Raw genomic sequence first — 26,207 nt, forward strand, 5'->3', positions numbered from 1 at the left:
TGACCGGCAGGGTGTGGACCGGCAGGTCTGGCTGTGCCCGGCCGGCGTTGGGAGCGGGAGGGATCCGGCACAACGTGGCTCTGGCTTCCCAGGAAGAAGAGGGACCTGTCGCCCTGGAGTCTCCAATGCTGCGGCGCCTACAGGGCGAGCGTAGGGTAGCCAGCGTCCCAGACTGTCGCCGCGCAGGTAGGTGTCCCCGGGAGCCCTTCTGTCCTTTCGCCGCGTTCGCGGGTCAAGGCGCGCCTCGGGGATCGCGGGGACGGCAGCCGGGTCCCGGGTCCCCGCAGCCGGCTGTGCGCCCTCCCCGGAGCGCTCGTCTCGGGGATCGCGGGGACACCGTACGGGGAAGACGGCCGGGTCCCCGCAGCCGGCTGTGCCCCCCACCCGGAGCGCATGCCTGGGGATAGCGGGGACACCGTGCGGGGACGGCGGCCGGGTCTCGAGTCCCCGCAGCCAGCTGTGCCCCCCTCGGAGCGCGCGTTTCGGGGATCGCGGGGACACCGTGTGGGGACGGCGGCAGGGCCTCGAGTCCCCGCAGTCGGCTGTGCGCGTCCACCCCCGGAGCGCGCGCCTCGGGGATGGCGGAGACACCATACGCGGCAGGGTCCCGGGTCCCGGCAGCCGGCTGTGCGCCCTCCTGGAGCGCGCGCCTCGGATCCGGGCACGCGGCCGCTGCGTGTGCGCGCGGGTCCCGGAGGCACGTGCGGGAGGCCACACCGTGTGCGCGCCGGGGACCCTCGGAAGCCGAGGCTAGCCTGGGGTCTGTCCCCCGTGGGAGCGCCACGGAGTCGGGGCCCCTCTCCCGGGGTGGGGTGTCTCCTGTGGTTGCTACCGGGTTTAGCAGCCGCCCCCGCGGCTGGCTACGTGGCCACCTGGTAATTATCTAACCCGCAAAAAAAAAAAAAAGTGTAAAACCGCTAACTCTTCGTGGTCCAAAGATTCCTGTCCTACCCTCAAATCTGTATGACCTCCCCGCCCCATTGGGAAGGATGTTGGTCGTGGCCAGACCGAATGCAGGGCCCGGCAAAAGGGAGACAAGCTAGCTGGGACTTAGCAGTGGGCGGGGGCGTCAGTGTGGCTGTGTGGCTTTGGGTAGATCATGCTGTGACACAGGAAAGGGACACTGTGTAGCCAATCAAAGAGCCATGCAAATGAATCTAGCGCATGATTAGCCCTGAAGTGATTTTGGGGAAAATAAGATTCAGGTTCTAGTTATCCATGGTTACACAGCAAACCTCTTTAAAGATAAGAGCTGAGATGAGCACTCATTTGGATTACTCACAAGCCTATGCTTTGAGCAGGGTTTGGCCGGAAGGTTGATCTCTGCTCCAGGCCTCAGTCAGGTGACCTACCTGGAGTTGGTTCTCTGTATCAGGCAGGGGCTCAGCTGGAGCTGTCAGTATGGGCCTGGGTTGGAGTGGGTTGGAGGCTTCCTCCAGTCTGGCACTTAATTTTTTTTCTAAGTTTTATTTATTCATATTCACAAGGAGAGAGACACACACACACAGAGTGACAAACATACAGAGAGAGGGTGGGGGGGGGAATAGGCCCTGCAAATGAACTCCAGATGCATGCGCCACCTTGGCACTTAAGTTTTTAATATTTTATTTATTATTTATTTATTTGAGAGAGAGAGAGGCAGACACAGAGAGAGATAAGAGGGATGGAGAATGGGTGCGTCAGGGCCCGCAGCCACTACAAATGAACTCCAGATGCATGTGCCACCTTGTGCATCTGGCTTACATGGGTCCTGGGGAATTGAACCAAGGTCCTTTGGCTTTGCAGACAGATGCCTTAACCTCTAAGCCATCCCTCCCACGTAGAAGTGGGAGCTGCCTGTCCCATCAGGCTTGGACTCAGAAACAGGAACAGTTTTGCTTCTGCTTTAATCTGTAGGTGAAACCATCACAGAGGCTATGTAGACCCAGGAGGAGGGGCTGAGGCCCCTGTGGTCACAGATGCAACCACCTTGGATCCTCCACAGCTTCAGAATCTTCCCCTTTGCTTTCTTCTTTCAACCCCCTTTGGTACTATGAGTGAATTCATTGTTTGCAAAGATGAAGAGTTTCTTCTAGGAGAGGACCAGTGACACACGCCTGTGTCAAGGACCTTACTACGGAGTTGGTACCTCTAGCTGAGGAAGCAGGCATCTCACACCATAGCTCCCCAGCATCTGTTTGCAGGGCGCCTCTGAGGCATCGGTCCAAATGTCTGCTTTTATAGTTTTATTTATTCATTTGCATGTAGAGCGAGAGACAGACAGACAGACAGACAAAATAGGTGCATCAGGGTCCCCTGTCCCTGCAAAGGAACTCCAGGTGCATGTGCCACTTTGTGCGTCTAGCTTTACATGGGTCCTGGGGAATTGAACCCAGGCCATCAGGCTTTGTGAGTAAGTACCTTTAACCACTAAGCCATTGCTCCCCCCGCCCCCATGTCTGCTTTTAAAGTGAGATAAGCCAAGCTGGGCATTGTGGCACATGCCTTTATTCCCAGCATCTGGGAGGCAGAGATAGGCAGATGGTTGTGAGTTCAAGGCCACTACATAGTGAATTCCAGGTCAGCCTGGGCCAGAGTGAACAGAGTAAAACCCTACCTCAAGGGGAAAAAAAAAAAAGCTAATCTAGGGAGAAAGTAATTAGGATTTGTTCCTTTTTTTTTTTTTTTTTTTTTTGATTTTCAAGGTAGGGTCATGATCTCGCCCAGGCTGGCCTGGAATTCACTATGTAGTCTCAGGCTGGCCTTGAACTCCTGGCAATCCTCCTATCTCTGCCTCCCAAGTGCTGGGATTAAAGGTGTGTGCCATGCCTGGTAATTTGGATTTGTAAGAAAAACAAAAGGCTTTAGCAGGTGGCCTGGGGTTGGTCAAGTGTAATGAGAATCTTTGTGGCACCCAGTTCCCCTGAGAAGTCTATTTACTTTCAAGAGCCCTGCCTCCTGAGCTTGAATGATATTGTCATACATTATTAAGTTATTAATTGTTGGGCTGGAGCATTCTGGGTAGGAAGACAGTAGGTGTGTGTGGGGAGGGGTGAGTGGGGGTGTGGCAGGCCAGGATTGCCATGGCAATCTAGGCCTTTGGTCTGTGCTCTGTCTGTCCCTGGAGCAGGAAGGATGCCCCTGCCTTTCCCTGTAGCTCCCACCTCAGACCGCAGACTCCCGTGGCTGGAAATCTCTGGCAATGCAGCAGGCTTCAGTTGTGACGCGTTCCATTCAGGGCCAGCCCCTACCACCACTTTCTGAGTCAAAACAGCATCCTCTTCCTGTCGCTTCAGCCATATCCTGTCAATCTCCCCTAGTTTCTTAGCTTTGAATTTCAGTTTCAGTCCTCTAAGCCTCCCAGGCAGATTGCAGAAGGCATGAATTTAGATGAATCTATTCCAACACTCAGCACAGTTGGTGCGTGTTTTCCCTGGCAGAGGACAGCCGTGCACGTGGGTCCCCCTTCCCCACACAGCTCTGCATAAAGGTGGGGGCTGGGGAGACAGCTCCGCGGTAGAGCACGAGGCCGTGGGTTCAGCCTCTAGTACCACCTTCCAAACAAGGGGGAGGTGGGCACCACAGGTCGGCGCTCATGCTCCCGTGAGTGATGACACTGGCAGTTATTAATATACAGCGAACTTGGACTTTGGCTTGAGTCCAGCACCCCCACTTGCCAGCCGGGTGATCATAGGCTCCTCTTTTATGGCAAAATTGGGACAATCGTGCCTGCCTGGCAAGGTCCTAGTGAGGTGTTTTAAAGGCAGCCTGTGGAAAGCCCAGTGACACCCGTGGCGTGGTGTCTCAAGGCACCTTGAGAGGAGACCTGCCGACGGGAGCCGCAGACAGTGATGTGATGTGGGGACGGCTCAGCTCACCGAGGCTGTCTTTGGAGAGCAAAGGATATTCCTAGCTAAGGGATACTAGAAGATTCGAGAAGCTAGAGAAAACCAGGAGACAGATTTCTCCCAGGATGCCCCAGAAGGAACACAGACCTGTCTGCAGCTCAGTAAGAGTTATATCAGACTATGAACTCCCAAAGTACAAGATCAAGATGAAAAAATTGTGTGTGTGTGTGTGTGTGTGTGTGTGTAGGGATGGTGTTTGCTTTGTTTTACATCTGTTATTGAAAATGTTAACACATGACCATACTGTACTTTGATCATATTTGCACCCCACTGGCCTCTTTGGCTCCCCTCCCACCCACTCCCATTCCACTGAGCAGCCACCTCTCTCCAAGTAGTCCGTCTCTTTCCTTTTGTCATCGTCTGTCCTCCATGCCCAAATGTTGATGGGCTCAGGACTGTGTGGGTCTTGTGGGAGTAACTACGACCACTGTGAGATCAGGAATGAACCAGTCAGTTTATGTCTGGAGGACAGTACCCCGAAATACTCCTTTCCATCCTGTGGCTCTGACATTCTTTCTACCCCCACAGTGTTCCCTGAGCCCCGGAGGGCGTGACAGAGATAAAGAGACATCTCATTTAGGGTTTAGCTCTCAATAGCCTCTTTAAAAAAAAATTTTAGGCTGGAGAGATGGCTTAGCGGTTAAGCGCTTGCCTGTGAAGCCTAAGGACCCCGGTTCGAGGCTCGGTTCCCCAGGTCCCACGTTATCCAGATGCACAAGGGGGCGCACGCGTCTGGAGTTCGTTTGCAGAGGCTGGAAGCCCTGGTGCGCCCATTCTCTCTCTCTCCCTCTATCTGTCTTTCTCTCTGTGTCTGTTGCTTTCAAATAAATAAATAAATAAATTAATTAATTAAAAAAACATTTTATTTATTTATTTATTTGAGAGAGAGAGAAGCAGAGAGAGAGAGAAACAGATAGAGAATGGGTACACTAGAGCCTCCAGCCATTGCAAATGAACTCCAGATGCATATGCCACCTTGTGTATCCAGCTTACATGGGTCCTGGGGAATCGAACTTAGGTCCTTTGGCTTTGCAGACAGGCACCTTAACCACTAACCCAATGCTCCAGCCCCAGCTTCTTCTTTTTAGCATTGATGAGTTGGGAGTCTCCTCAGTGTCTACAACCATTGTGTTTTGGTTTGAGATAGGGTCTCATGTATCTCGGGCTGGCTTCAAATTCACTACACAGCTGAGGATGACCTTGAATTTGTGATCTTCGTGCCTCTGCCTCTCCAGTGCTTGGATTAAAGGTATGAGCCACCCTTACCCCATTTATGCAGTGCTGGGGTTGAACCCGGGGCTTTGTGCATGCTAGGCAAGCGCTGTGTTACTTTTTAAGCAATGCAGTTTACGGCAATTTGTTTCACTTGCAAAATGGCAGGAAAGCAGTAATCTAGAACCCTGTCTTTGGTATCAAACAGCCCTGTATTCAAATCATTGCTCTTGTCTTAGCTACGTAGGTAGACCTGGGCAAGTTGCTTTCAGTTTCTGAGTGTTTTGCCTCATCTATAAAATGGGAACAATCTGTGTTCTGTGGGGTTGATGTGAGGATTTAACCAGCCTGCCTAGCTCCTGGTTCACGGCCCATGCTCCAGTGCGTGCTGGTAGCTGCTCTGGGTGCTGAGGGGCCCCTGGCTCTTCTCCAACCCCGCCCCAAGAAGGTCTCTGTGGCAAGCGTTTTGGGAAGTGCTCTGCTACACCTCTTCTTGGTCCTTAATGCCTACAGCAGAGCCATGTTTATATTTTATTTATCTATTTACTTGAGAGAGAGAGAAGGAGGGAGAGAGGAGGAAGAGGCAAATAATGAGAATGGGGCCGCAAGGAAGTCCAGCCACTGCAAACGAACTCCAGAAGCATGTACCATCTTGTGCGTCTGGCTTGCATGGGTACTAGGGAATCGAACCTGGGTCCTTAGCCTTTGCAGGCAAGCACCTGAACTGCTAAGACATCTCTCTAGCCACAGAGCCATCTTTAATTCAGACCTGACCCACTCCTTTTTTTTTTTTTTCAAAGTAGGGTCTTGCTCTAGTCCAGGTTGACCTAGATTTCACTTTGTAGTCTCAGGGTGGCCTCGAACTCACAGCGATCCTCCTACCTCTGCTTCCTAAATTCTGGGATTAAAGGTGTGCACCCCCACAGCCAGCTAGACCTGGCCCCTTTGAACTTGCAGCAATACAGCACCTCCTGGTGTCCAGGTGGCCTCCACAGCGGCTCCTTTGATACAAGTGTATTCTAACCCATAAACTACTAGAGGCACAAAGTGAGTAAAAGCCCTTTGCATTCAAATTGCAGAAGGCTAATTATAGGCATTGCTGACATTTGTTAGAGCCTCCAGGGAGCCCCTCAGGCCTCCACCCTGATTATCCTCAAATTGGTGGAGTAATTTGAGCACTTCACATCCCTCCTGGGAATAGGCACCCTATCACCACGTGCCAAGTCAGCCTGCCCATCCTCCACCTGGCCTAGAGTAGTCAGACGCTGGGCTAGGAGGTTCAAGTTCAAGGGGAGGGGGGCGCTGCCATCATCGTCATTGTCTTCGTCTCCATCTCACCACACCGTCTCACTAGTTCTTCTCCAGGAGTTACTGTGCGCCAGCCACTTGCTGGGCCTCATCTCCTCAGATTTTTTCACGAAGTCCATTGGTCATCAGAGTTCATGAATCTCAAAAGGTCACAAAAAAATGGCAGTTCTAGATTTGACCTCCAGGTCTGGGCCATAGCCTATGCTCCTAACCTTCATTCTATGGTGGCTTCCAAGTGACCCTGTGGCTGCTGCCATGTGGTAGACGGAGGCCTTGCATGGTACAACCAACACAGCGTAGACTCTGGGCTCTCTCTACTGGTTCCCAGGCTGCCCGGGCCTCTGGGTGAGGGGCAGTGGGTGCCCGAAGGCCTTGTGATCTTGGATCCTGTGTCTAGGAGCAGGTAGCACCAAAACACATGGCAGCCAGCAGCTCTAGAGCAACGGAGGAGAGGTCACACGAGGCCCAGGACTAGATAGCTGTTCATGCCAGGGCCCAAAAGGACAGCCAGGGCTCAGTTCAACCTTCTGGGGTTGCCACCCGGTCTTTTGCAGCTACCACCACTGTGATGCTGTGGGATGGTGCACCTTCCGTGGAGAGACAGACTCAGCTGGGTTGATGCAGGCCTCTAATCCCAGCATGCCATAGGCTGAGATGGCAGGATCATGAGCTCAAGGCCAGCTTGGGCTACACAGTGAGTTTCAAGTCAGCCTAAACTACATAAAGAAACCCAGTCTTGGGCTGGAGAGATGGCTTAGTGGTTAAGTGCTTGCCTGTGAAGCCTTAAGGACCCTGGTTAGAGGCTGGATTCCCCAGGACCCACATTAGCCAGATGCACAAGAGGGCGCATGCATCTGGAGTTTGTTTGCAGTGGCTGGAGGCCCTGGCACACCCATTCTCTCTATTTCTCTCTATCTGCCTCTTTCTTTGGCTGTCACTTTCAAATAAATAAATAAAAATAAACAAAAAAATTAAAAAAAAAAAAAGAAAAGAAACCTAGTCCCAAAAACTAAAGGAGAGGGCTGGAGAGATGGCTTAGTGGTTAAGGCACTTGCCTATAAAGCCAAAGGATCCCAGTTTGATTCTCCAGGACCCACATAAGCCAGATGCACAAGAGGGCACATGTGTCTGGAATTTGTTTGCAGTGGCTGGTGGCCCTAGTGCACCCATTCTGTCTCTCTCTTTCTCTGTCACTCTCAAATAAATAAAAATAAACAATAACAACAAAAACAATGCTTTTAAAAAGGAGATAGGGGGCTGGAGAGATGGCTTAGCAGTTAAGTGCTTGCCTGTGAAGCCTAAGGACCCCGGTTCGAGGCTTAGTTCCCTAGGACCCACGTTAGCCAGATGCACAAGGAGGTGCACACGTCTGGAGTTCATTTGCAGTGGCTGGAGACCCTGGCATGCCCATTCTCTCTCTCTCTCTAACTGCCTCTTTCTCTCTCTGTCACTCTCAAATAAATAAATAAAAATACACAAAATATTTAAAAAAAAAGAGAGATAGGGCTTATATAGTTTTTCTCTAATTTTTAAAGAATATTGAGTACTTTCCTTAGAAAGATATAATAGATGTTTTCCAAAAGTAATTTATAATAGGGTCTTTTTAAACTACTTGAAGCATTTAGGCTATTTAAGATGAAAGCTTCAGTCAGTTTCGACCATACGTCCATTTATTTAATTTTGGTTTTTCAAGGTAGGGTCTTACTCTAGCCCAGGCTGACCTGGAGCTCCCAATGGAATCTCAGGCTGGCTTTGAACGCATAGCTAGCCATCTACATCTGCCCATCGTCCTTGCTCCTTTGTCCTTGTCAGTCTCTGTCAGGGAGTGTGGTGTACTCTATAGATACCCGAATGAAGGACTGAGGGGCTCCTTGAAGAACTCCAGGATGGAGGTTCAATATTCCTCCACTCCTGGCGGTCAGCAGACGCCAGAGGTGGTTTGATGGCTAGAATTCAGGTCCCGAACTCCTTTTGTAGGCTCCTGCCCTCCAGAGCATGTACCCCATTTCAGGTGTCAGTCTTCCCCAGCAGAGCTGCTGCCTGACTCCACCTGGGGCTTTCCAAAGCCTGGAGGGCGGAGGGAGGACTCACGGAAGGAGCTCTCCCGCCCTCGTCCCCTGCTGGCGTGTGGTTCCTCGGCAACCGCCCAGGCTGACACCGCACTGAAGTTCACATGATGCGGCCTCAGCTGAGGAATGAGCAGTCTCCAGCTGGGGATTTTCTAGAGGAGCTGGGAGGTTCTTGTGCTGGAATCGAGGGAGGCAGAGCTCATCCCCCTCCCCCCCACACCTCCAGGCTCTGCTGAGCCATGTCAGGATCACAGCTGCTAGGGGGCTGAGGGCGGAGCCCAGCAGCATGGGCGGTCATCGGACCCCCTGACCGCCTCTCGCCTGGCCGCAGACCCCTGGGGCCAGGAGGCTCCAGGAGAAGCCAGATAGTGCAGGCACGGGATTGGGCAAGTTTTCAAGCTGACCCACTTGTGGAGCGGCAATCATCTCAGTAGCTCAAGATCCGTGTTAAAAAAAAAAAAAAAATGAGTGAAATAGACCAGAAAAGAACAGCCCCGTGGCAAGCAGGAAGGTAAGCAGTGCTTGGGGGAAGGTTGTTTCTTTGTACATATGCCTCTATGTGTGGATGCCTGTGTTACAATGTAAAGTGTGTTTCTTGCTATGGTTTGTGATTGAAGAAAAAATAGTGATTTGGTACCTGGCTATTTGGGTTCTGGGTTCAGATCCGTCCTGAATCACTGTGTGAGCTCTGACAGCTGGTTCAACCTCTTTGGGTTTTAGTGTCTGTCAAATGGTTTAGCAATGCCAGCCTTACCTGGTGCACAGAGACTTTGGGAGCCCAGATTGGACCAAACTTTGGCATGCTTACAAGAGTGTTAGCAATGGGCAGGTCTCTATGAACCTTACCACTATGGAAGTGAAGCTACTTGAGGGAAAGATGGGACCTCAGGAAGAAGCAGATGGGGTGGGGCGGGGGCGGGGGAATCCCTCAGGAATGAGACCTCTCAGAAAGGGAAACAGCCTGTGTAAAGTGCGTGGAGAGCTGGCGTGCTCGGGAACGGAAACCAGCCTGCAGGAAACCCCTAGCTATGTGGGCTGAGGCTGTGAGCAATCCCTGGCCGTGGGAGGAACCGTCTGGGTGCATGCTGAGCGCCCCCCACACAAGAACAAGAACGGGCGCTGGGGGAGAAATCCAGCTCTCTGGCTCTTGCCTGACATATATATATATATATATATATATATATATATATATATATATATATATAGGTTTTTCAAGGTAGGGTCTCACTGTGGCCCAGGCTGACCTGGGATTCACTATATAGTCTCAGGGTGGCCTCCAACTCACGGTGATCCACCTCTGCCTCCCAAGTACTGGGATTAAAGGCGTGTACCACCACACCCGGCTCTTGCCTGGAATCTTGACTGTGGAAGAGGAACAATCCTTCCCACAGGGCTTAATTTCTCCTGGTCATTAAAATCTTTGGTGACCTGCACACTGATGAGTGCATGCGGATTGATCGGCTTCTAGGACTTGAATCACTTGGTGTGCGTTTCTTCTCAGTATCCTGACTGGATGATGATAAATAAAGTTTTCTCTGTGCAGCTCTTCCTCCAACACCTTAGGAGACATGGTGGGCGTCAATGGGATGGTGAGCCTGAGAGAGAGCACCCTCCTGAGAGTATCTGTGAGGCTCAGGCTGGTTGCTGGGTGGTGATCCTGACCAATGGTCAAAGAGTGGCAGCGTGAAGGAGTTTGTGTGGGCCAGTCAGAGCTCAGAACCTGGCTACCACATGCCACCTATGCAATCTGGAGCAGGTCAGTTCATCTCTCCGAGACTCAGTGTTCCATCTGAGGAGTGACATGAACAGACAGAAATGTGCCTGGTCGGTGAAGGGCTCTCAGCAGACACTGCTTGGCTTCTCCAGCCCAGCCATGATTTTCCACACACACAACACTTATGCAGCCAGTGTGAGCTTTGCTTTTTTCTTTTTGTGAGGCAACCAAAATAGCGCCCCCCCCTTTTTTTGGACTTTTGAGGTAGGGTCTCACTCTAGCCCCAGGCTGACCTGGAATTCATTATGTTGTCTCGGGGTGGCCTCGAACTCACGGTGATCTCCCTACCTCTGCTTCCAGAATGCTGGGATTAAAAGTGTGCACCACCACACCTGGTTCCTTTTTTTTTTTTTTTTAATGAGAGAGAGAGGGAATTGGCATGCCAGAGCCTCCAGCCACTGATTGTGCATATGTGTGACCCACATGCATCACCCTGTGCATCTGGCTTATGTAGGATATGGGGAGTTGAACCTGGATCCTTAGGCTTTGCAGGCAAGTGCCTTAACCTCTAAGCCATCTATCCAGCCTGGGCTTTGCTTTTTTTGTATTTTGTTTTTTCAAGGTAGGGTCTCACTGTAGCTCAGCTTGACCTGGAATTCACTATGGAGTCTCAGGGTGGCCTTGAACTCATGGTGATCCTCCTACCTCTGCCTCCTGAGTGCTGGGATTAAAGGCTTGCACCACCATGCTCAACTCTTTTTTATTTATTTATTTATTTTGTTTTTTTGAGGTAGGGTCTCACTCTAGTCCAGGCTGACCTGGAATTCACTATGTACTCTCAGGGTGGCCTTGAACTCACGGCGATCCTCCTACCTCTGCCTCCCGAGTGCTGGGATTAAAGGCATGCACCACCACTCCCGGCTGCTTGCTGTTTTGAGGATGAAGATTCTTCTGGGTTCCAGGGAGAGAAGGGGACACTCCTGGAAAAGTGTAGCTTCTATCGGTCTGAGGGTGCTTGTCTCCAGGACGGACAAAGGAGACCTGGGTGAAAAAGCTAGATGCTCCGTCCCATTCAGGCAGTCTGGGCAGAGAACAGACCCCAGAGATTCTTCCTTCTCACTCTTCCTGTTTCTATTAGTGACTTAACTGCTCTAGCACCCAGCCTCAAATCTCCACCCATCTACCTGTCCACTCATCACTCCCACTCTATCCATCTACCCATTTCCTCATCATTCATCAACTCATCCATAAATCCATCCACCCATTCATCTATTCACCCACTCTCCTACCCTCCCATCCATGCATCTAGCTATCCACCCATTCACTCATTTATCTTTTCATCTACCCCTCACCCATCACCTACCTATCCATCTAACAAATAACTTTTGAGAGCCTTAAGGACCAGGCACTGAAGAACCTTTACAATTTTCTACCACTCTTCTCCTCTTCTAATTACTTGTCAGTATGTCTCTGGCCAGGCTCACCTCATACCTACATCCTGTCATGCCTAGCTATTTTAAGTTCCTCAAAGGCACTCATTTTCTCCCTCTTGCATTTGATGATGTGCACATTTTCCATAGGCAGAAACTCCCTTCTTCTTAGGCAGCCCTTCCTCCTTCCCTTGGTTTGGCCTTGGCCTTGGCCTGACTGCCGCTGTTCGGAACAACTCTCCTCACTGCATTAGGCAGCCTCTGGGGAACTCCTCCTAAATCCTGGGTTCTTCGTTTAATCTTCTCCTCTGCATCATAAACCAAAAAGCAACTTGATACTTGGAGCCAATCTCAAGCATAGTGCCTTCCTTATAATGGATATTCATGAGTATTTGTTCCAGGAAGGATGGATAGGTAGTCGGACGTCTGCATGATTGGAGAGCCATGAAAACAGGGTATGAGTTGCTTAGATTTGTGTTTTAAAGAAGGGCGAGCTGGAGACAGGAAGTCCAATCACAGGCTGTTGCATGGACTCCAGAATGTCTTGCCCAAGCTAATCTAGGGTGTTGGTAAGAGAGTTAACAAGGAGGAATGGATGCCTTTGCATTCTTAGGAGTTGGGAATTGTAGAACTTGATGATGTACTTAAATGCTGTGAGGAGGATGAGGGAGGAAGCTGAAGGCCAGCCAGCCATCCAACATGAGTGATTGGGTAAGGCAGGGACATCCTTTCCAAGATCAGATTAGCAAAGGAAATGGTGGATCCAGTGCAAACGTCGCTGAGCGCTGCTTATGCAATCTGCAGCCTGGGGAGGGGGCTGGGAGCCATCAGAGTGTAATGAGGTTGGAACCATGGAGAGTGTGCCTAGTTAAGAGAGCGAACTAGCACTGAGTGTGTGTGGGGGACATGCAGCAGTCACTGGATCCTGTTGGTCAGGTGGTGATTCATGCCCGTGGTATTCCCGACTTCGGGGCTTACAGGTTTCCGGGAGGCGGGGGGTGGGGGTGGGTGGCAGCCCTTTCTACTTTACGTGTTCCAAATTACCGGTCCTCAGAAATAATGGACTGATAGGACAGATGCTTCGTCTCTCTGGACCTCTGTTTCCTTGGCTTTTAAATAGGAGTGATAACAGGGCAGAAATGGAACACTGGGTAAACTGAGAAACATCTGGCACGTGAAAGGGGAAGACACTCAGCAGACCCAGTCAGTCACTACCTGCAAAATCAGCCTGGAGCTGCTCAGGGCCTGCAACACCCCCTTTCTGCCTGCAGGTTCTGTTGACTGTGAAATTCCTTTCCCAGCTGTTCCCCTGCCTCAGGAACCCGTGCACCACACGTGTATAGAAGCTGAGCCAGGACCCTCCAAACTCTCCTGGTGCTTGGCTTCTCAGAGTGTGGTCCGTGGCCCAGTACCTGGAAACTCGTTTGGGATCTACACATCTTGAGCCCCCCTTTCTCAGACCCTGGCCCCCGATTTGGAAACTCTAGAGGGTGAGGCCCTGCCATGTCTTCACCCAGGTTCAAGAGCTGCTTTCTTTTAGCTCCTGAAAGAAAACGTAGGAAGTGTTTCAACCTAACTTCAGTAAGCGCTGCCTAAGGGCTCTGCACACTTGACTATTTCTGACTATGGTCACCAGGAGTAACTTACTGCCGGCTTAGAAAAGAAAACGGAAGCTACAAACCCTTCTTGCCTCACCCCACTCCACACAGCCATCTACTCACCACCAGTAAACAACAAGCTTCGGGCCTGGTGACTGTCAGGGAATTTCCAAGACCTGACAGGACACGTTTGCATGGAGCCTTCACCTGCCCTATTTTGTTGGAGCCCCGGGTCCTGTGTGCTATGAATGGAGCGGACCTTCCTGTGGCCAGATGTCATCTGAACTGTGAGGAAATGAAAGCAACTTCAGAAACATGACAGGTTTCTGAGTGGGTGCCCCAGGGAACCATCTGGGGACATGTTTTGCCACCCATTTCCTCACAAGGAAGCCTGGTGAGGCATTTTTGGGATTCAGGGACAGAAGCGCTGGCAAAGAAGATGCATGAGTGGGGCCCAGTTCTGTCTTGGTGGTGTGTGGGTGGTTTGGTGGCGGCCATCCTCCCTCAATCCTTCCTCCCTTTCTCTCACCACCAAAGTGAAAGCAGATGAACCAGCAAGATCCCTGAACACTGTTGCTGGGGAGACAAAAGGAGACAGCCACCATGGAAGGGTGTGGAAGCCCCTCAGCTGATAAGACAGAACTACCCTATGGCCCAGCGATTCCAATTCCGGCTACATACCCCAAAGAACTGGACGTGGGCTTTGTTTTAGTATTTTATTTATGTATGAGAAAGAGAAAAAGAGAGTGGGAACGGGCATGCCAGGGCCTCCAGCCACTGCAAATGAGCTCCAGATGTATGTGCCCCTTGAGAATCTGGCTTACATGGGTCCTGGGCCAATTGAACTGGGGTCCTTTTGGCTTTGCTGGCAAATGCCTTAACTGCTAAGCCATCTCTCCAGCCCTTTTTTTTTTTAAATTTTTTATTAACATTTTCCATGATTATAAAATATATCCCATGGTAATTCCCTCCCTCCCCATCCCCACACTTTCCCATTTGAAATTCCATTCTCCATCATATTACTTCCCCATTACAATCATTGTAATTACATATATACAATATCAACCTATTAAGTATCCTCCTCCCTTCCTTTCTCTTCCCTTTATGTCTCCTTTTTAACTTACTGCCCAGCCCTTTTTTAATACTTAAAAATTTATTTATTTATTTATTTTTTTGCAAGCAGAGAGAAAGATAGAAGAGAGACAGAGAGAGACAGAAAGGGCATGCCAGGGCCTGTAGCCACTGCAAACGAACTCCAGATACATGTGCCCCTTGTGCATCTGGCTTATGTGGGTCCTGGGGAGTTGAACCTAGGTTCTTTGGCTTTGCAGGCAAACACCTTAACCACTAAGCCATCTCTCTAGCCCTTTTAATACTGTTTTGAGGTAGGGTCTCACTCTAGCCCAGGCTGACCTGGAATTCACTATGTAGTCTCAGGGTGGCTGCAAACTCACAGAGATCCTCCTACCTCTGCCTACAGAGTTCTGGGATTAAAGGCGTGCACCACTACACTGACTCCTGAAAGTGGGAATTTGATAGAGCTTGGCACACCATGTACCACAACAGTGTTGTTCTCAGTGGCTAAAGATGGGAACAACCCAAATGTCCTTTGGCAAATGGATCAACAAAAGGTGGCATATCCATTTTATTCAGCCTTAGGAAGGCAGGAAATAGAGCTTGGGAGATTTCTCAGTGGTTAGGAGCACTTGCCTTTCCACCTGAGACTACCAGACTTCCATTCCCCAGGACTCATGTAAACAGCTGGTATTGGCGATGCCTGTTGGCAATGCAGAGAATCACCTGGACTCATTGAAAAAATTACCCCCTCCCCCAGCAAAATAGCAGCTGTGGACTGAGTGCGAGGTTCCATCTCAAGGCCGTAAGCAGCTGAATGAAGAGGACACTGACATTGTCCTCTGGCTTCCACACGCATGTGCCCTGGGCACATGTATCCGTACACTCATGTGCATATACCAAACACACACACATTATATTACACAAAACACATACTCTCCACAGGCATCCTTCAAAAGGCAGGAGATTCTATCACATTACAGCATAGATGAATCTTGAAGATACAATACTAAATTTGAAAAAAGGAAAAATAGAAGAAATATTGTATGATTCTATCTGCGTGTGGTATTTAGAAGCAGCAAAATCATATAGAGAAAATAGAATGATGGTTGCCAAGGGCTGGGCAGTTTAAAATGAGCAGAGTTTTGTAAGATGGGAAGAGTTCTGAAGATGCAGGGTGGAGATGGTTACAGAGTGCAAAGTCCTCAAGGCCTCGGGACTGTAGTGATCAGTGTGACTGCTGGCCGGGGCGATGGAGCAGTTGATAAAGTTCAGATCTGGGTGTGGTGGTGTGTGCCTGTAATCCCACGTGCACACACGCATGCATGCAAAAATGGTTAAAATGATGGCAAGTTCTGTGTAATATACATGTTTTACGATTCAAACAAGGAGTCCCCTCCCCATCACCATCACAAACATTTCGGGTCAGTATCCTGGACAGTCTGTGTATTTGGGACAGTCCGTGTTTTCTGGGAACTGAGTCTCAGGAGGGGACAGTCCATGGTAGGGAGAGCTAGAGCATGGAGCAGAGTTCTGACTTCTAAGGTGGCTTCTGTCCCCTTCCTCCTGCTGGCTTTGGATAAATCACTTCCACTTTTGAACCTCAGTTTGCGCATCTGGAAAATGAGAAGTGGTGTTTACTTCTCATTTAGGAAGTCCTTAAAGGGCTGGGGAGATAGATTAATTGGTAAATTCCTTGTCTTGATAGCCTGGTGACCTGAGTTAGAGTCCCAGTACCCATGAAAAACTGCTAGGCATGGCTGGGCATAGTGGTACACATCCTTAATCTCAGCACTCGGGAGGCAGAGGTAGGAGGATCACCGTGAGTTCGAGGCCACCCCGAGACTCTATAGTGAATGCCAGCTCAGCCTGAAGGTGCTTGTCTGTGAAGCCAAAGGATCCTGGTTTGATTCCCCAGGACCAACATAAGCCAGCTGCACAAGGGGCTGCATGCGTCTGGAGTTCGTTTGTAGTGGCTGGAGGCGCTGGTGCGCCCATTCTCTCTCTCTCATTCTCTACCTCTTTCTCTCGCAAATAAATAAATAAATAAATAAATATTTAAAATTTTTTGTTTATTATTTATTTATTTGAGAGAGAGAGAGTGAGAGAGAGAGAGAGAGAGAGAATGGGCACGCCAGGGCTTCCAGCCACTGCAAATGAACTCCAGAAGCGTGCGCCCCCTTGTGCATCTGGCTAACATGGGTCCTGGGGAATCGAGTCTCGAACTGGGGTCCTTAGGCTTCACAGGCAAGTGCTTAACTGCTAAGCCATCTCTCCAGTCCTATATATATATATATTTTAAAGCTAGGTATGGTGGTACAACCCTATCATCCTGACACTGGGGAGGCAGAGACAGGAGGGTCTCTGGGCTTCATGGCTAGCTGGTCTGGCCTAGTTGATAAGCTTCATGAGAGCCTGTCTCAGCAAGGGTGGGCAGTGTTTCTGAAGAGGACACCAAGGATTTCTTCAGCCCCCACCCCACACATCCACACCCACATGCCCCTGTGTGCACGCACACAGTTTTTTCTTTTTGTTTTTGGTTTTATTCGAGGTAGGGTCTCACTCTAGCTCAAGCTGACCTGGAATTCACTATGGAGTCTCAGGGTGGCCTCGAACTCACTGCAATCCTCCTACTTCTGCCTCCCAAGTGCTGGGATTAAAGGCATGCGCCACCACGCCCAGCTTTCTTTCTTTCTTTTTTTTTGAGATAGTGTCTCACTCTAGTCCAGGCTCACCTGGAATTCACTATGTAGTCTCAGATTGGCCTTGAACTCATGGCCATCCTCCTACCTCTGCCTCCCCAGTGCTGGAATTAAAGGCATGCACCACCACACCCTGCTCTTACACATTTTCTTTTGAGGTCTTTTTTTTTTTTCTTTGAGTTTTTTTTTTTTGAGTGTCTCACTCTAGCCCAGGCTGACTTGGGATTCACTACTTCATCTCAGGGTGGCCTCAAATCATGGCGATCCTCCTACCTCTGCCTCCCAAGTGCTGAAATTAAAGGTGTGCGCCACCACACCTGGCTTTCAAACACATTTTTTTAAAAAAAGAAGTTCCTGTGCAGTGCAAGTGGCTGAGGAGAGAGCAGGGCGTGGATGGACAGGACCTCCACCATGTTGGAATTTACATTCCAGTGGGAAATTGACCGTCAAGCAGGTACAGAAGAAAGTAAACAAATGAGGCTGGAGAGGTGGCTCAGTGATTAAGATTCTTGCTTGCAAAGCCTGATGGTCTGGGTTCAATTCCCCAGTACCCACATAAAGCTACATGCACAAAGTGGTACATGCATCTGGTGTTTGTCATGGCAGGAAGCCCTGGTGTGCCCATTCTCTCTCTCTCTCTCTTTTTTCTTTGCTCTCAAAGAAATATTTTTCTTTTTCTTTATTTATGAGAGAGAGAGAGAGAGAGAGAGAGAGAGAGAGAGAGAGAGAGAGAGGGAGCATATCAAGGCCTCTAGCCACTGCAAACAAACTCCAGACACGTGCGCCACCTTGTGCATCTGGCTTACATGAGTTCTGGGGAATCAAACCTGGGTCTTTAGGCTTCACAGGCAAGTGTCTTAACCACTAAGCCATCTCTCCAACCCCGTAAATAAATAAATATGAGGTGAGCTTGTGGAGCAATCCAATAGGATGATGAGATGGTGAGTGGAGAGGCGGGTCACCAGGTCACCATCTCCCGCCCCTATCTTTTGCTTTTTTTTTTGGTTTTTAATTGAGAAAGTCTTGCTTTGTAGCCATGTGCCAGGCTGGGGAGATGGCTTAGCAGTTAAGGCACTTGCCTGCAAAGCCAAAGTATCCAAGTTCAATTCCGTAGGATCTATATAAGCCAGATGCGCAAGGTGGTGTGTGTGTCTGGAGTTCGTTTGCAGTGGCTAGAGGCCCTCGTGTGCCCAATCTCTATCTGCCTGTCTCTCTCAAATAAGAATTAAAAAAAATTAAAGGCATGTGCCACCATGCTCAGCTCCTTTTTGCTTTTTTTTTTTTTTGGATACAGGGTCTCACTATGTATCCTAGGTTGACCTTCAAAGTAACAGTGATCCCCCTGCCTCTGCCTCCCAAAAGCTGGAATTTCAGGCATGTACCTACATGATGCCTGGCTCAAAAATATATCAGATTAAGGGGCTTGCCTGAGAAGCCCAAAGATCTAAGTTCAATTCCCGGTACCCATGGAAGCCAGATGCACAAGGTGGCACATGTATCTGGAGTTCATTTGCAGTGGCTGGAGGCCCTGATGTTCCCATTCTCTCTATCTGCCTCTTTCTAGCTCTCTAATAAATAAGTACAATAGTTAAAGATATCAACTATCTTTTGCTTTTTTTTTTTTTTTTTTTGAGGTAAGGTCTCGTTCTAGTGCAGGATGACCTGGAATTCACTATGTAGTCTTAGGGTAGCCTTGAACTAATGGTGATCCTCCTACCTCTGCCTCCTCCCAAGTGCTGTGATTAAAGGAGTGAGCCACCACACCTGGCTCTTTTAAAAAAGATTTATTTACTTATTTATTAGAGACAGAGAGAGAGGAGGAGAGAGAAAGAGACAGAATGGGCGCATCAAGGACTCCAGCCACTGCAGACAAACTCCAGATGTATGCACTGCCATGTGCATCTGGCTTACGTGGGACCTGGAGAATCTAACCTGGGTCCTTATGCTTTGCAGCCGTGTGCCTTAACTGCTAAGTCATCTCCCGCCCCTATCTTTTGCTTTTGTTTTTGGTTTTTAATTGAGAAAGTCTTGCTTTGTAGCTTTGGCTGGCTTTATAATCCTTCTCAACCTCTCAAGTTCAAAATATCTTCTTTCAGTGTTTTAGTTTTTCCAAGGTAGGGTCTCTCTCTAGCCCAATCTGACCTGGAATTCACTGTGTAGTCTCAGGGTGGCCTTGAACTCACAGCGATCCTCCTACCTCTGCTTCCCGAGTGCTGGGATTAAAGGCGTGCGCCACCATGCCCAGCAAGTTCAAGATATCTTCCTGTGCTGTGCGCACTCATCTTCTCCTGTTAACCGAGGATAACTGAGGTCATGGGCATGGAAGGCTGAGAGGAGAACTGTAGTTTGTGCTGTACAGGACTGAGTGTGACCTCAGAGACTCTCCTGGTGTGTGTCCTTGTGGCCAAGGGAACTGAAGCTGCGCTCTGGATGCCCTCGGGCCCCTTCCCAGCACACTGGGCAAGCTTTCTGGTCCGTCTCTGTGCTGGCAGCCCCCGGGGCCAGGCAAGAACCGTGATGGGAGCTGGCTGGAGGCCGTGGAAGGAGGTGGATCTGGGGTAGAGGAAAAAGGCCTGGCAGTCTGATATGACTTGGCTGTGGTCTCTGAGGGCTTTCTTTCCACGGTCTGTGAGTCCCAGCCTAGCTCTGTGAAGTGAATGCAAAAGGCAGTGTTGATTGACACCTTTCCCAAGTGCTTTAATTGGGAATCTGCAGCCAGGTAGACTGTACACTCTCAACAGCAGTCTTGGGCTGGAGAGATGGCTCAGCGATTAAGCACTTGCCTGTGAAGCCCGAGGACCCCTGTTTAAGGCTCGATACCTGTGGTGGTTTGGTTCAGGTGTCCCCCATAAACTTAGGTGTTCTGAATGCTAGGTTCCCAGCTGATGGAGATTTGGGAATTAATGCCTCCTGGAGGAAGTGTGTTGTTGGGGGCTGGCTTATGGGTATTAAAGCCAGTTTCCCCTTGCCAGTGTTTGGTACACCCTCCTGTTGCTGTGTCCCACCTTATGTTGGCCAGGGAGTGATGTCCACCCTCTGCTCATGCCATTGTTTTCCCCTGCCATCGTGGAGCTTCCCCTCGAGCCTTTAGCCAAAATAAATCTCTTTTTCCCAGAAGCTGCTCTTGGTTGGGTGATTTCTACCAGCAATGTGAACCAGACTGCAACAATACCCCAGGACCCACATAAGCCAGATGCATAAGGTGGCGCATGCATCTGGAGTTCATTTGCAGTGGCTGGAGGCCCAGATGCGCCCATTCTCTCTCTCTCTCTCTCTGCCTGTTTCTCTCTCTGTCTGTCTGTTGCTCTCAAATAAATAAATAAAAATAAACAACAACAACAAAAGTCTTAAAGATCACAGTGATTTGTCACTTTCCAAATGACCACAGTACATAAACAGATATGCAGGAGACCTGTGATATTAAATTTTTGCCAAGGGGTACTTAGGAAATAAAATATGTAAAAGAGCTCCTTCAAGAAGTGAAGTTATTATTATTATTATTTTTTAAAAAAGAAGGTTGAAAATGTCAGTTTAAGACTGGGGAGACGGCTCAGTGGATAAAATGTTTGCCAACTCAAGCCTAAGCACTTGCATCTGGTTTTTCAGACCCCTCGTAAAAGCGGGAAGCCATGTTGGGTTTCTGTAATCCCAGCATGCCGACAGCTACAGGGGAGGAAGAGGAGAATCTCCCAGACCAGCCTAGTGAGTGCAGCCGTGAGCAAGGAGAATGAGACCCTGCCTCAAAGGAGGTAGAGGGTGAGGACCAACTGACAAGGAGAAGTTCTCCTCTAGCCTCTGAACTGATGTGTTCTGAATGCTGGCAGCAGTTTGGGAGGCGAAGCCTTGCTGGAGGTGGTGTGCCGTTGGGGCCTGGCTTTTGGGGGTTATAGCCGGTTTCTCTGCTTGCTTTACTGTTGTCCACCCGATGCTGGCAAGGGGGTGTTGTCCAGCCTCTGCTCTAGCATTTCCCCCTGTCACCCTGAAGCTTCCCCTAGAGACTGCAATTACAGTCAAAATAAATGACTTTCCTCCCGTCAGTTGCTTTTGGTTGGGTGTTTTGTTCTAGCAGCACGAAGGTAACTACAATGCCTCTAGATGTGCACCGCCACACGTGTGTACCTGCACTCATACACACGCAGCAAACATCCCAAAGATAAAAGAAAATGTCCATCTAGCTAGACAGACGGTACATACCTGTAATCTCATCATCTCAGCACCAGGGAGACTTGAGGCAGGTGATTTATGGGTTTGACAGCGGGCACTACATAGCAAGTTAGGGGGAAAAATGCTGAATTAGACAGAGTGAGACTTTCAGCTGAGAGGGAAGTGTTAAATCAATCTGCTCAGACTGGTTTAATATATTAATTTATAAAGTACGCCTGCAACAAAACACTATGTGTCTCAGGCTGACCTCGAGCACACGGTGATCCTCCTACCTCTGCCTCCCGAGTGCTGGGATTAAAGGCGTGCTCCTCCATGCCCGGCCAAAACATGTTTCTCGGTCTCATTCAGACTTAGGTGTGGACCTGGAGTTCTCTGTGTGAAATTATCAACAGTGCACTTTTCACTAGTTGTGTGGTTACCATCTTTGATGGCCCCTTTACCTCTGATCCTGACGCCTGAGGGCGGGTATTTTATGGGCAGCTCCCAGGTGAGGAAACTGAGGCTTAGAAAAGGCAAAAGAAAAGATGTGGTGATGCACGCCTTTAATTCCCAGCACTTGGGAGGCAGAGGTAGGAGAATTGCCATGAGTTCAAGGCCACCCTGAGACTACATAGTAAATTCCAGATCAGCCTGAGCTAAAGTGAGACCCCACCTTGGAAAACAAAACAAACAAACAAAAAACCAGAAAAGGCACAAGGCTTGCAAACCCTGGCTGTGGCTGGTCTCTTGTCCAGAACCTTCCCAAGATCCATGGAGGATGGGAGGTATTGCTTGCTGAGGAGCACCCAGAGTCCAGGCAGGGCCCTGGGAGAAGCTCTGCCTTTGTTTCCAGCAAAATCCAATAGGATGTAGACAAGGTCACGTCTCTTCTGATGCTGTCTGGAGAAGATCCAGGAGGGGCTGTGGCCTCTGTGTGGGATCTAATTAATAGAGTCCTGTGAGGGAGAAAGAAATGTGACACTCATGGTTGTAGACAAGGTAACAGAGCCCTCACATTGTGTGAGGGTTAGAAATGACCTTGCTGGGCTGGCAAGATGTCTTAGAGGTTAAGGTGCTTACCTGCAAAGCCTAAGGACCTAGGTTTGATTTCCCAGTACCCACGTATGGCCAGATTCCCAAAATGGCACATATGTCTGGAGTTCGTTTGCAGTGGCTAGAGGCCCTGGTGCACCCATTCTCTCTCTTTCTATCCCTTCTGACTCAAAAATCAAGAAATAAATAGGAAAAGAGGGGGGGGGGGAATGATCTTGCCTCCAGCTTCCTTTGGAGCACCAGGCTCAGGATGGGTCCATGCTTCTAAGATCTCCTGACTTCCCTTGTTTGTACCAAGAGACCAAGAACATCAATGAAAGAGAATAAGCCAGAGGATCCCGGTTCAATTCCCCAGGACCCACATAAGCCAGATGCACAAGGTGGTGCTTGTGTCTGGACTTTGTTTGCAGTGGCTGGAGGCCCTGGCACACCCATTCTCTCTCCCCCGTCTCTCAAATAAATAATAAAATATTTAAAAAAGAGCCGGGTGTGGTGGTACACACCTTTAATCCCAGCACTCGGGAGGCAGAGGTAGGAGGGTTGCCATGAGTTTGAGGCCACCCTGAGACTCCATAGTGAATTCCAGCTCAGCCTGGGCTAGAGTGAGATCCTACCTCGAAAAACCAAAAAAAAAAAAAAAAAAAAAGAGAATAAATAAGGGGAAGCCTGGAACAAGGCAGGCATGAGCCACACAACTTCATGGCTGGATAAGTGGGCCCATTCAGACATTCCAGTTGCACTGGAGCCGCCCGGTCGCCACCCCTTCCGAACGGGCATGGAGCCTGGTGCCTGGCATACGGTCGGCGCTCTGAGAGCGGCAGCTATGACGATCCTGAACCCTTTTCTCTGTTGGTTTGCAGGGGTTTTTCCCTTCTGCTGACGATGTCCAGCCCTTGGTATAGCCTAAGCCACCTCCCATAAACAAGATGCTGGTGGAAAGACCGGCCCGGTACCTGAGCCCATGAGGGGTGGTGAGGCTCCTTCCGGTCCAAAGATGGTGAACGTCACTGAAGACAACTCCTCACTGACCTGCACCATCGACCACACCATCCACCAGACGCTGGCCCCCGTGGTCTACGTCACCGTGCTGGTGGTGGGCTTCCCGGCCAACTGCCTGTCCCTGTATTTTGGCTACCTGCAGATTAAGGCCCGCAACGAGCTCGGTGTCTACCTGTGCAACCTGACGGTGGCGGACCTCTTCTACATCTGCTCGCTGCCCTTCTGGCTGCAGTACGTGCTGCAACATGACAACTGGTCCCATGGCGACCTGTCCTGCCACGTGTGCGGCATCCTCCTGTACGAGAACATCTACATCAGCGTGGGTTTCCTCTGCTGCATCTCCATCGACCGCTACCTGGCCGTGGCCCACCCTTTCCGCTTCCACCAGTTCCGGACCCTGAAGGCGGCCGTCGGGGTCAGCGCGGTCATCTGGGCCAAGGAGCTGCTGACCAGCGTGTACTTCCTCATGCACAAAGAGGTCATCGTGGATGAGGACCGGCACCGCGTCTGCTTCGAACACTACCCCATGGAGGCCTGGCAGCGGGGCATCAATTACTACCGCTTCCTCGTGGGTTTCCTCTTCCCCATCTGCCTGCTGCTGGCCTCCTACCAGGGCATCCTGAGGGCCGTGCGCCGCAGCCACGGCACGCAGAAGAGCCGCAAGGACCAGATCCAGCGGCTGGTGCTCAGCACGGTGATCATCTTCCTGGCCTGCTTCCTGCCCTACCACGTGCTCTTGCTGGTGCGCAGCCTCTGGGAGGCCAGCTGTGAGTTTGCCAGGAGCATCTTCAACGCCTACCACTTCTCCCTGCTCCTCACCAGCTTCAACTGCATCGCGGACCCTGTTCTGTACTGCTTCGTCAGCGAGACCACCCACAGGGACCTGGCCCGCCTCCGGGGGGCCTGCCTGGCTCTCCTCACCTGCTCCCGGACTGGCCGGCCCAGGGAGGCCTACCCCCTAGGAACCCCAGAGCTCTCTGGCAAAAGCGGGGCCCAGGGTGATGAGCCTGAATTGCTAACTAGGCTCCATACGGCCTTCCAGACCCCTCACTCACCCGCAGTGGGAGGGTCCCCTACGATTGGCTTGGCCTAGCTCTCCAGTCACCCATTCGTAGGGTTGGGTGAGGCCTCGGCTTTCACTTGTGTGGTTGCTTCCCACCTCGTTTCGTCCAGGTGGGAAGGAATGGCGGGCCTGGGCCACGGCCAGACCCCCCCCCCACCACCCCCGGGCCCCTGGAAAGCTGCTGTAATTTGCTGAGGCTGGTGACGCTGCCGAGTGTGACTTGAGTTCCTGTCAGCTCCCGAGTGTCCTCTGCTGCTGGCTGGTCTGCTGGTGGGAGGGGAAATAGCGAGTGATGGCCTCCAGGAGATCTGCCAAGAGCAGCTGGGCTTGGGGTGCAGAGTTGGAGGATGTGGAGGGCACGGTTTGGGGAGATGAGAGTGGAGACCTGCATGCTCACCTGCCAGGGCCTTCCAATGCTGCCGTCACCCCCGGAGATAACTGTCCTCATGCGCTACAGTCCTTCGGGGCATTGACGTTTGTGCCCCGCTCTCTAGCCAGACAGGAAGGGAAGACTAGAGGGGAGAAGGAAGGTCGGGAGGCATTTGGGGCACGAGGGTGGGGCAGGGACAATAGGAGGATGACAAGGGATGCGTCCTAGCTCCAGATGCACCCCAGTTTTACAGGGAGAGTTGAACGGATCCCCCAAGTTTGAAAGCCGATGGCAAACAAGTCCCAGGGCTCCCCAGGAAGAGGTTGGGGAATCTCTCAATTCTCGAGCACAAGGAATGGGGTCTGAAGCCATGGTGCCCCAACCCAAGGTCCTCACGCAGACTCCTCTTGGTTAGCTAGCTTTCTGTCCCTGTCTGCCCAGAAGTGAGAGAGAGAGAGTTAAAGAGGGAGGGAGAGAGTTAAAGAGAAAGAAAGAATGGGAATCAAAATGCCAGGGTCTCCATGACAACTGTGTGCCAACACAATGGTGTGATGCTACAGTCATGTGACTTATGGCAGAGACACACACACACACACACACACACACACCACATGCACACACACACACACGCATGCCACATGCACACACATCCTGTTGCTCTGCCACATGCACAATAGAGTGTCCAGAAATCTCAGAGAGGGAGCATGACATTTCTCAAGAGGATACCCAGCACACGCATCCTTACATCTCTTGGCCCACAGGCCTAGGGTTACGCTCCACGCTGGTTTAAATAGCTGTTGTGCCTAGGAGGAAAGGGGATAGAAATAAATTCATAGCTAGGGAGATCCACCGCCCCAGTCTAGGATCTAACTGGGACAACTGTGTTGAACGGGCTGTTGGTGCCCCTCTATTCCACAGTATTTGCCCCCTGTTTTTTTTTCTCCTCAATTTTTATTAACATTTTCAATGATTATAAAAAATATCCCATGGTAATACCCCCCACTTTCCCCTTTGAAATTCCATTCTCCATCCTATCCCCTCCCCATCTCAGTCAGCCTCCCTTTTGATGTCATGATCTTTTCCTCCTCTTATGATGGTCTTGTGTAGGTAGTGTCAGGCATGGTGAGGTCATGGATATCCAGGCCATTTTGTGTCTGGAGGGAGCACGGTGTAAGGAGCCCTACCCTTCCTTTGGCTCTTACTTTCTGCCACCTCTTCCACGCTAGACCCTGAGCCCTGGAAGGTGTGATCGAGATGTTACTCAGTACTCCAGTTGCTTCTTTCCAGCACTATGATTCCTTCTGAGTCGTCCCAAGGTCACTGCCATCTGAAAAGAGAAGATTCTCTACCCAAAGTGAGAGTAGTGTTAATATAAGGGTATAAATATTAAGAGAAGTGCTTACTGTTGCCCCCTGTTTTGACCCAAGACACTGGCATTCGCTGGCATGGGCTGGAACGAGCTGAAGGCAGTTCCCTTTGCCATCCAGAGTTGTACTTTTGTATTGTCCTCTCGTGTACGCCGTGTTTGTGTGTTGGATTGTGCAGTGGTTCATGTAGCAAACTTCTCTGTGCAAATAAAGCGAAG

At 50.4% G+C, this 26,207-nt stretch overlaps 1 protein-coding gene across 2 annotated transcripts; it reads left to right on the forward strand.

Annotated features, from left to right (window-relative positions):
- The first annotated feature begins 64 nt into the window (after positions 1–64).
- Gpr68 (G protein-coupled receptor 68) lies at positions 65–25,656 on the forward strand. Of its 2 annotated transcripts, none has more exons than XM_045155631.1 (2): positions 65–186; positions 23,051–25,656. In XM_045155631.1, exon 2 carries the CDS (start codon positions 23,152–23,154, stop codon positions 24,280–24,282), a length of 1,131 nt encoding a protein of 376 aa, XP_045011566.1. In that variant the 5' UTR covers positions 65–186; positions 23,051–23,151; the 3' UTR covers positions 24,283–25,656. The 2 variants fall into 2 exon arrangements, with proteins under 2 accessions (XP_045011566.1, XP_045011565.1); XM_045155630.1 differs by lacking the exon at positions 65–186 and adding an exon at positions 8,596–8,987.
- Positions 25,657–26,207: the final 551 nt, after the last annotated feature.

Source organism: Jaculus jaculus, chromosome 7 (assembly GCF_020740685.1).
Source record: "Jaculus jaculus isolate mJacJac1 chromosome 7, mJacJac1.mat.Y.cur, whole genome shotgun sequence".
Lineage (NCBI taxonomy): Eukaryota > Metazoa > Chordata > Mammalia > Rodentia > Dipodidae > Jaculus > Jaculus jaculus.

Excerpts from the sequence above, each read along its gene's own strand:
- Gpr68 (XM_045155631.1), top strand. The coding sequence starts at position 23,152 with ATGAGGGGTGGTGAGGCTCCTTCCGGTCCAAAGATGGTGAACGTCACT.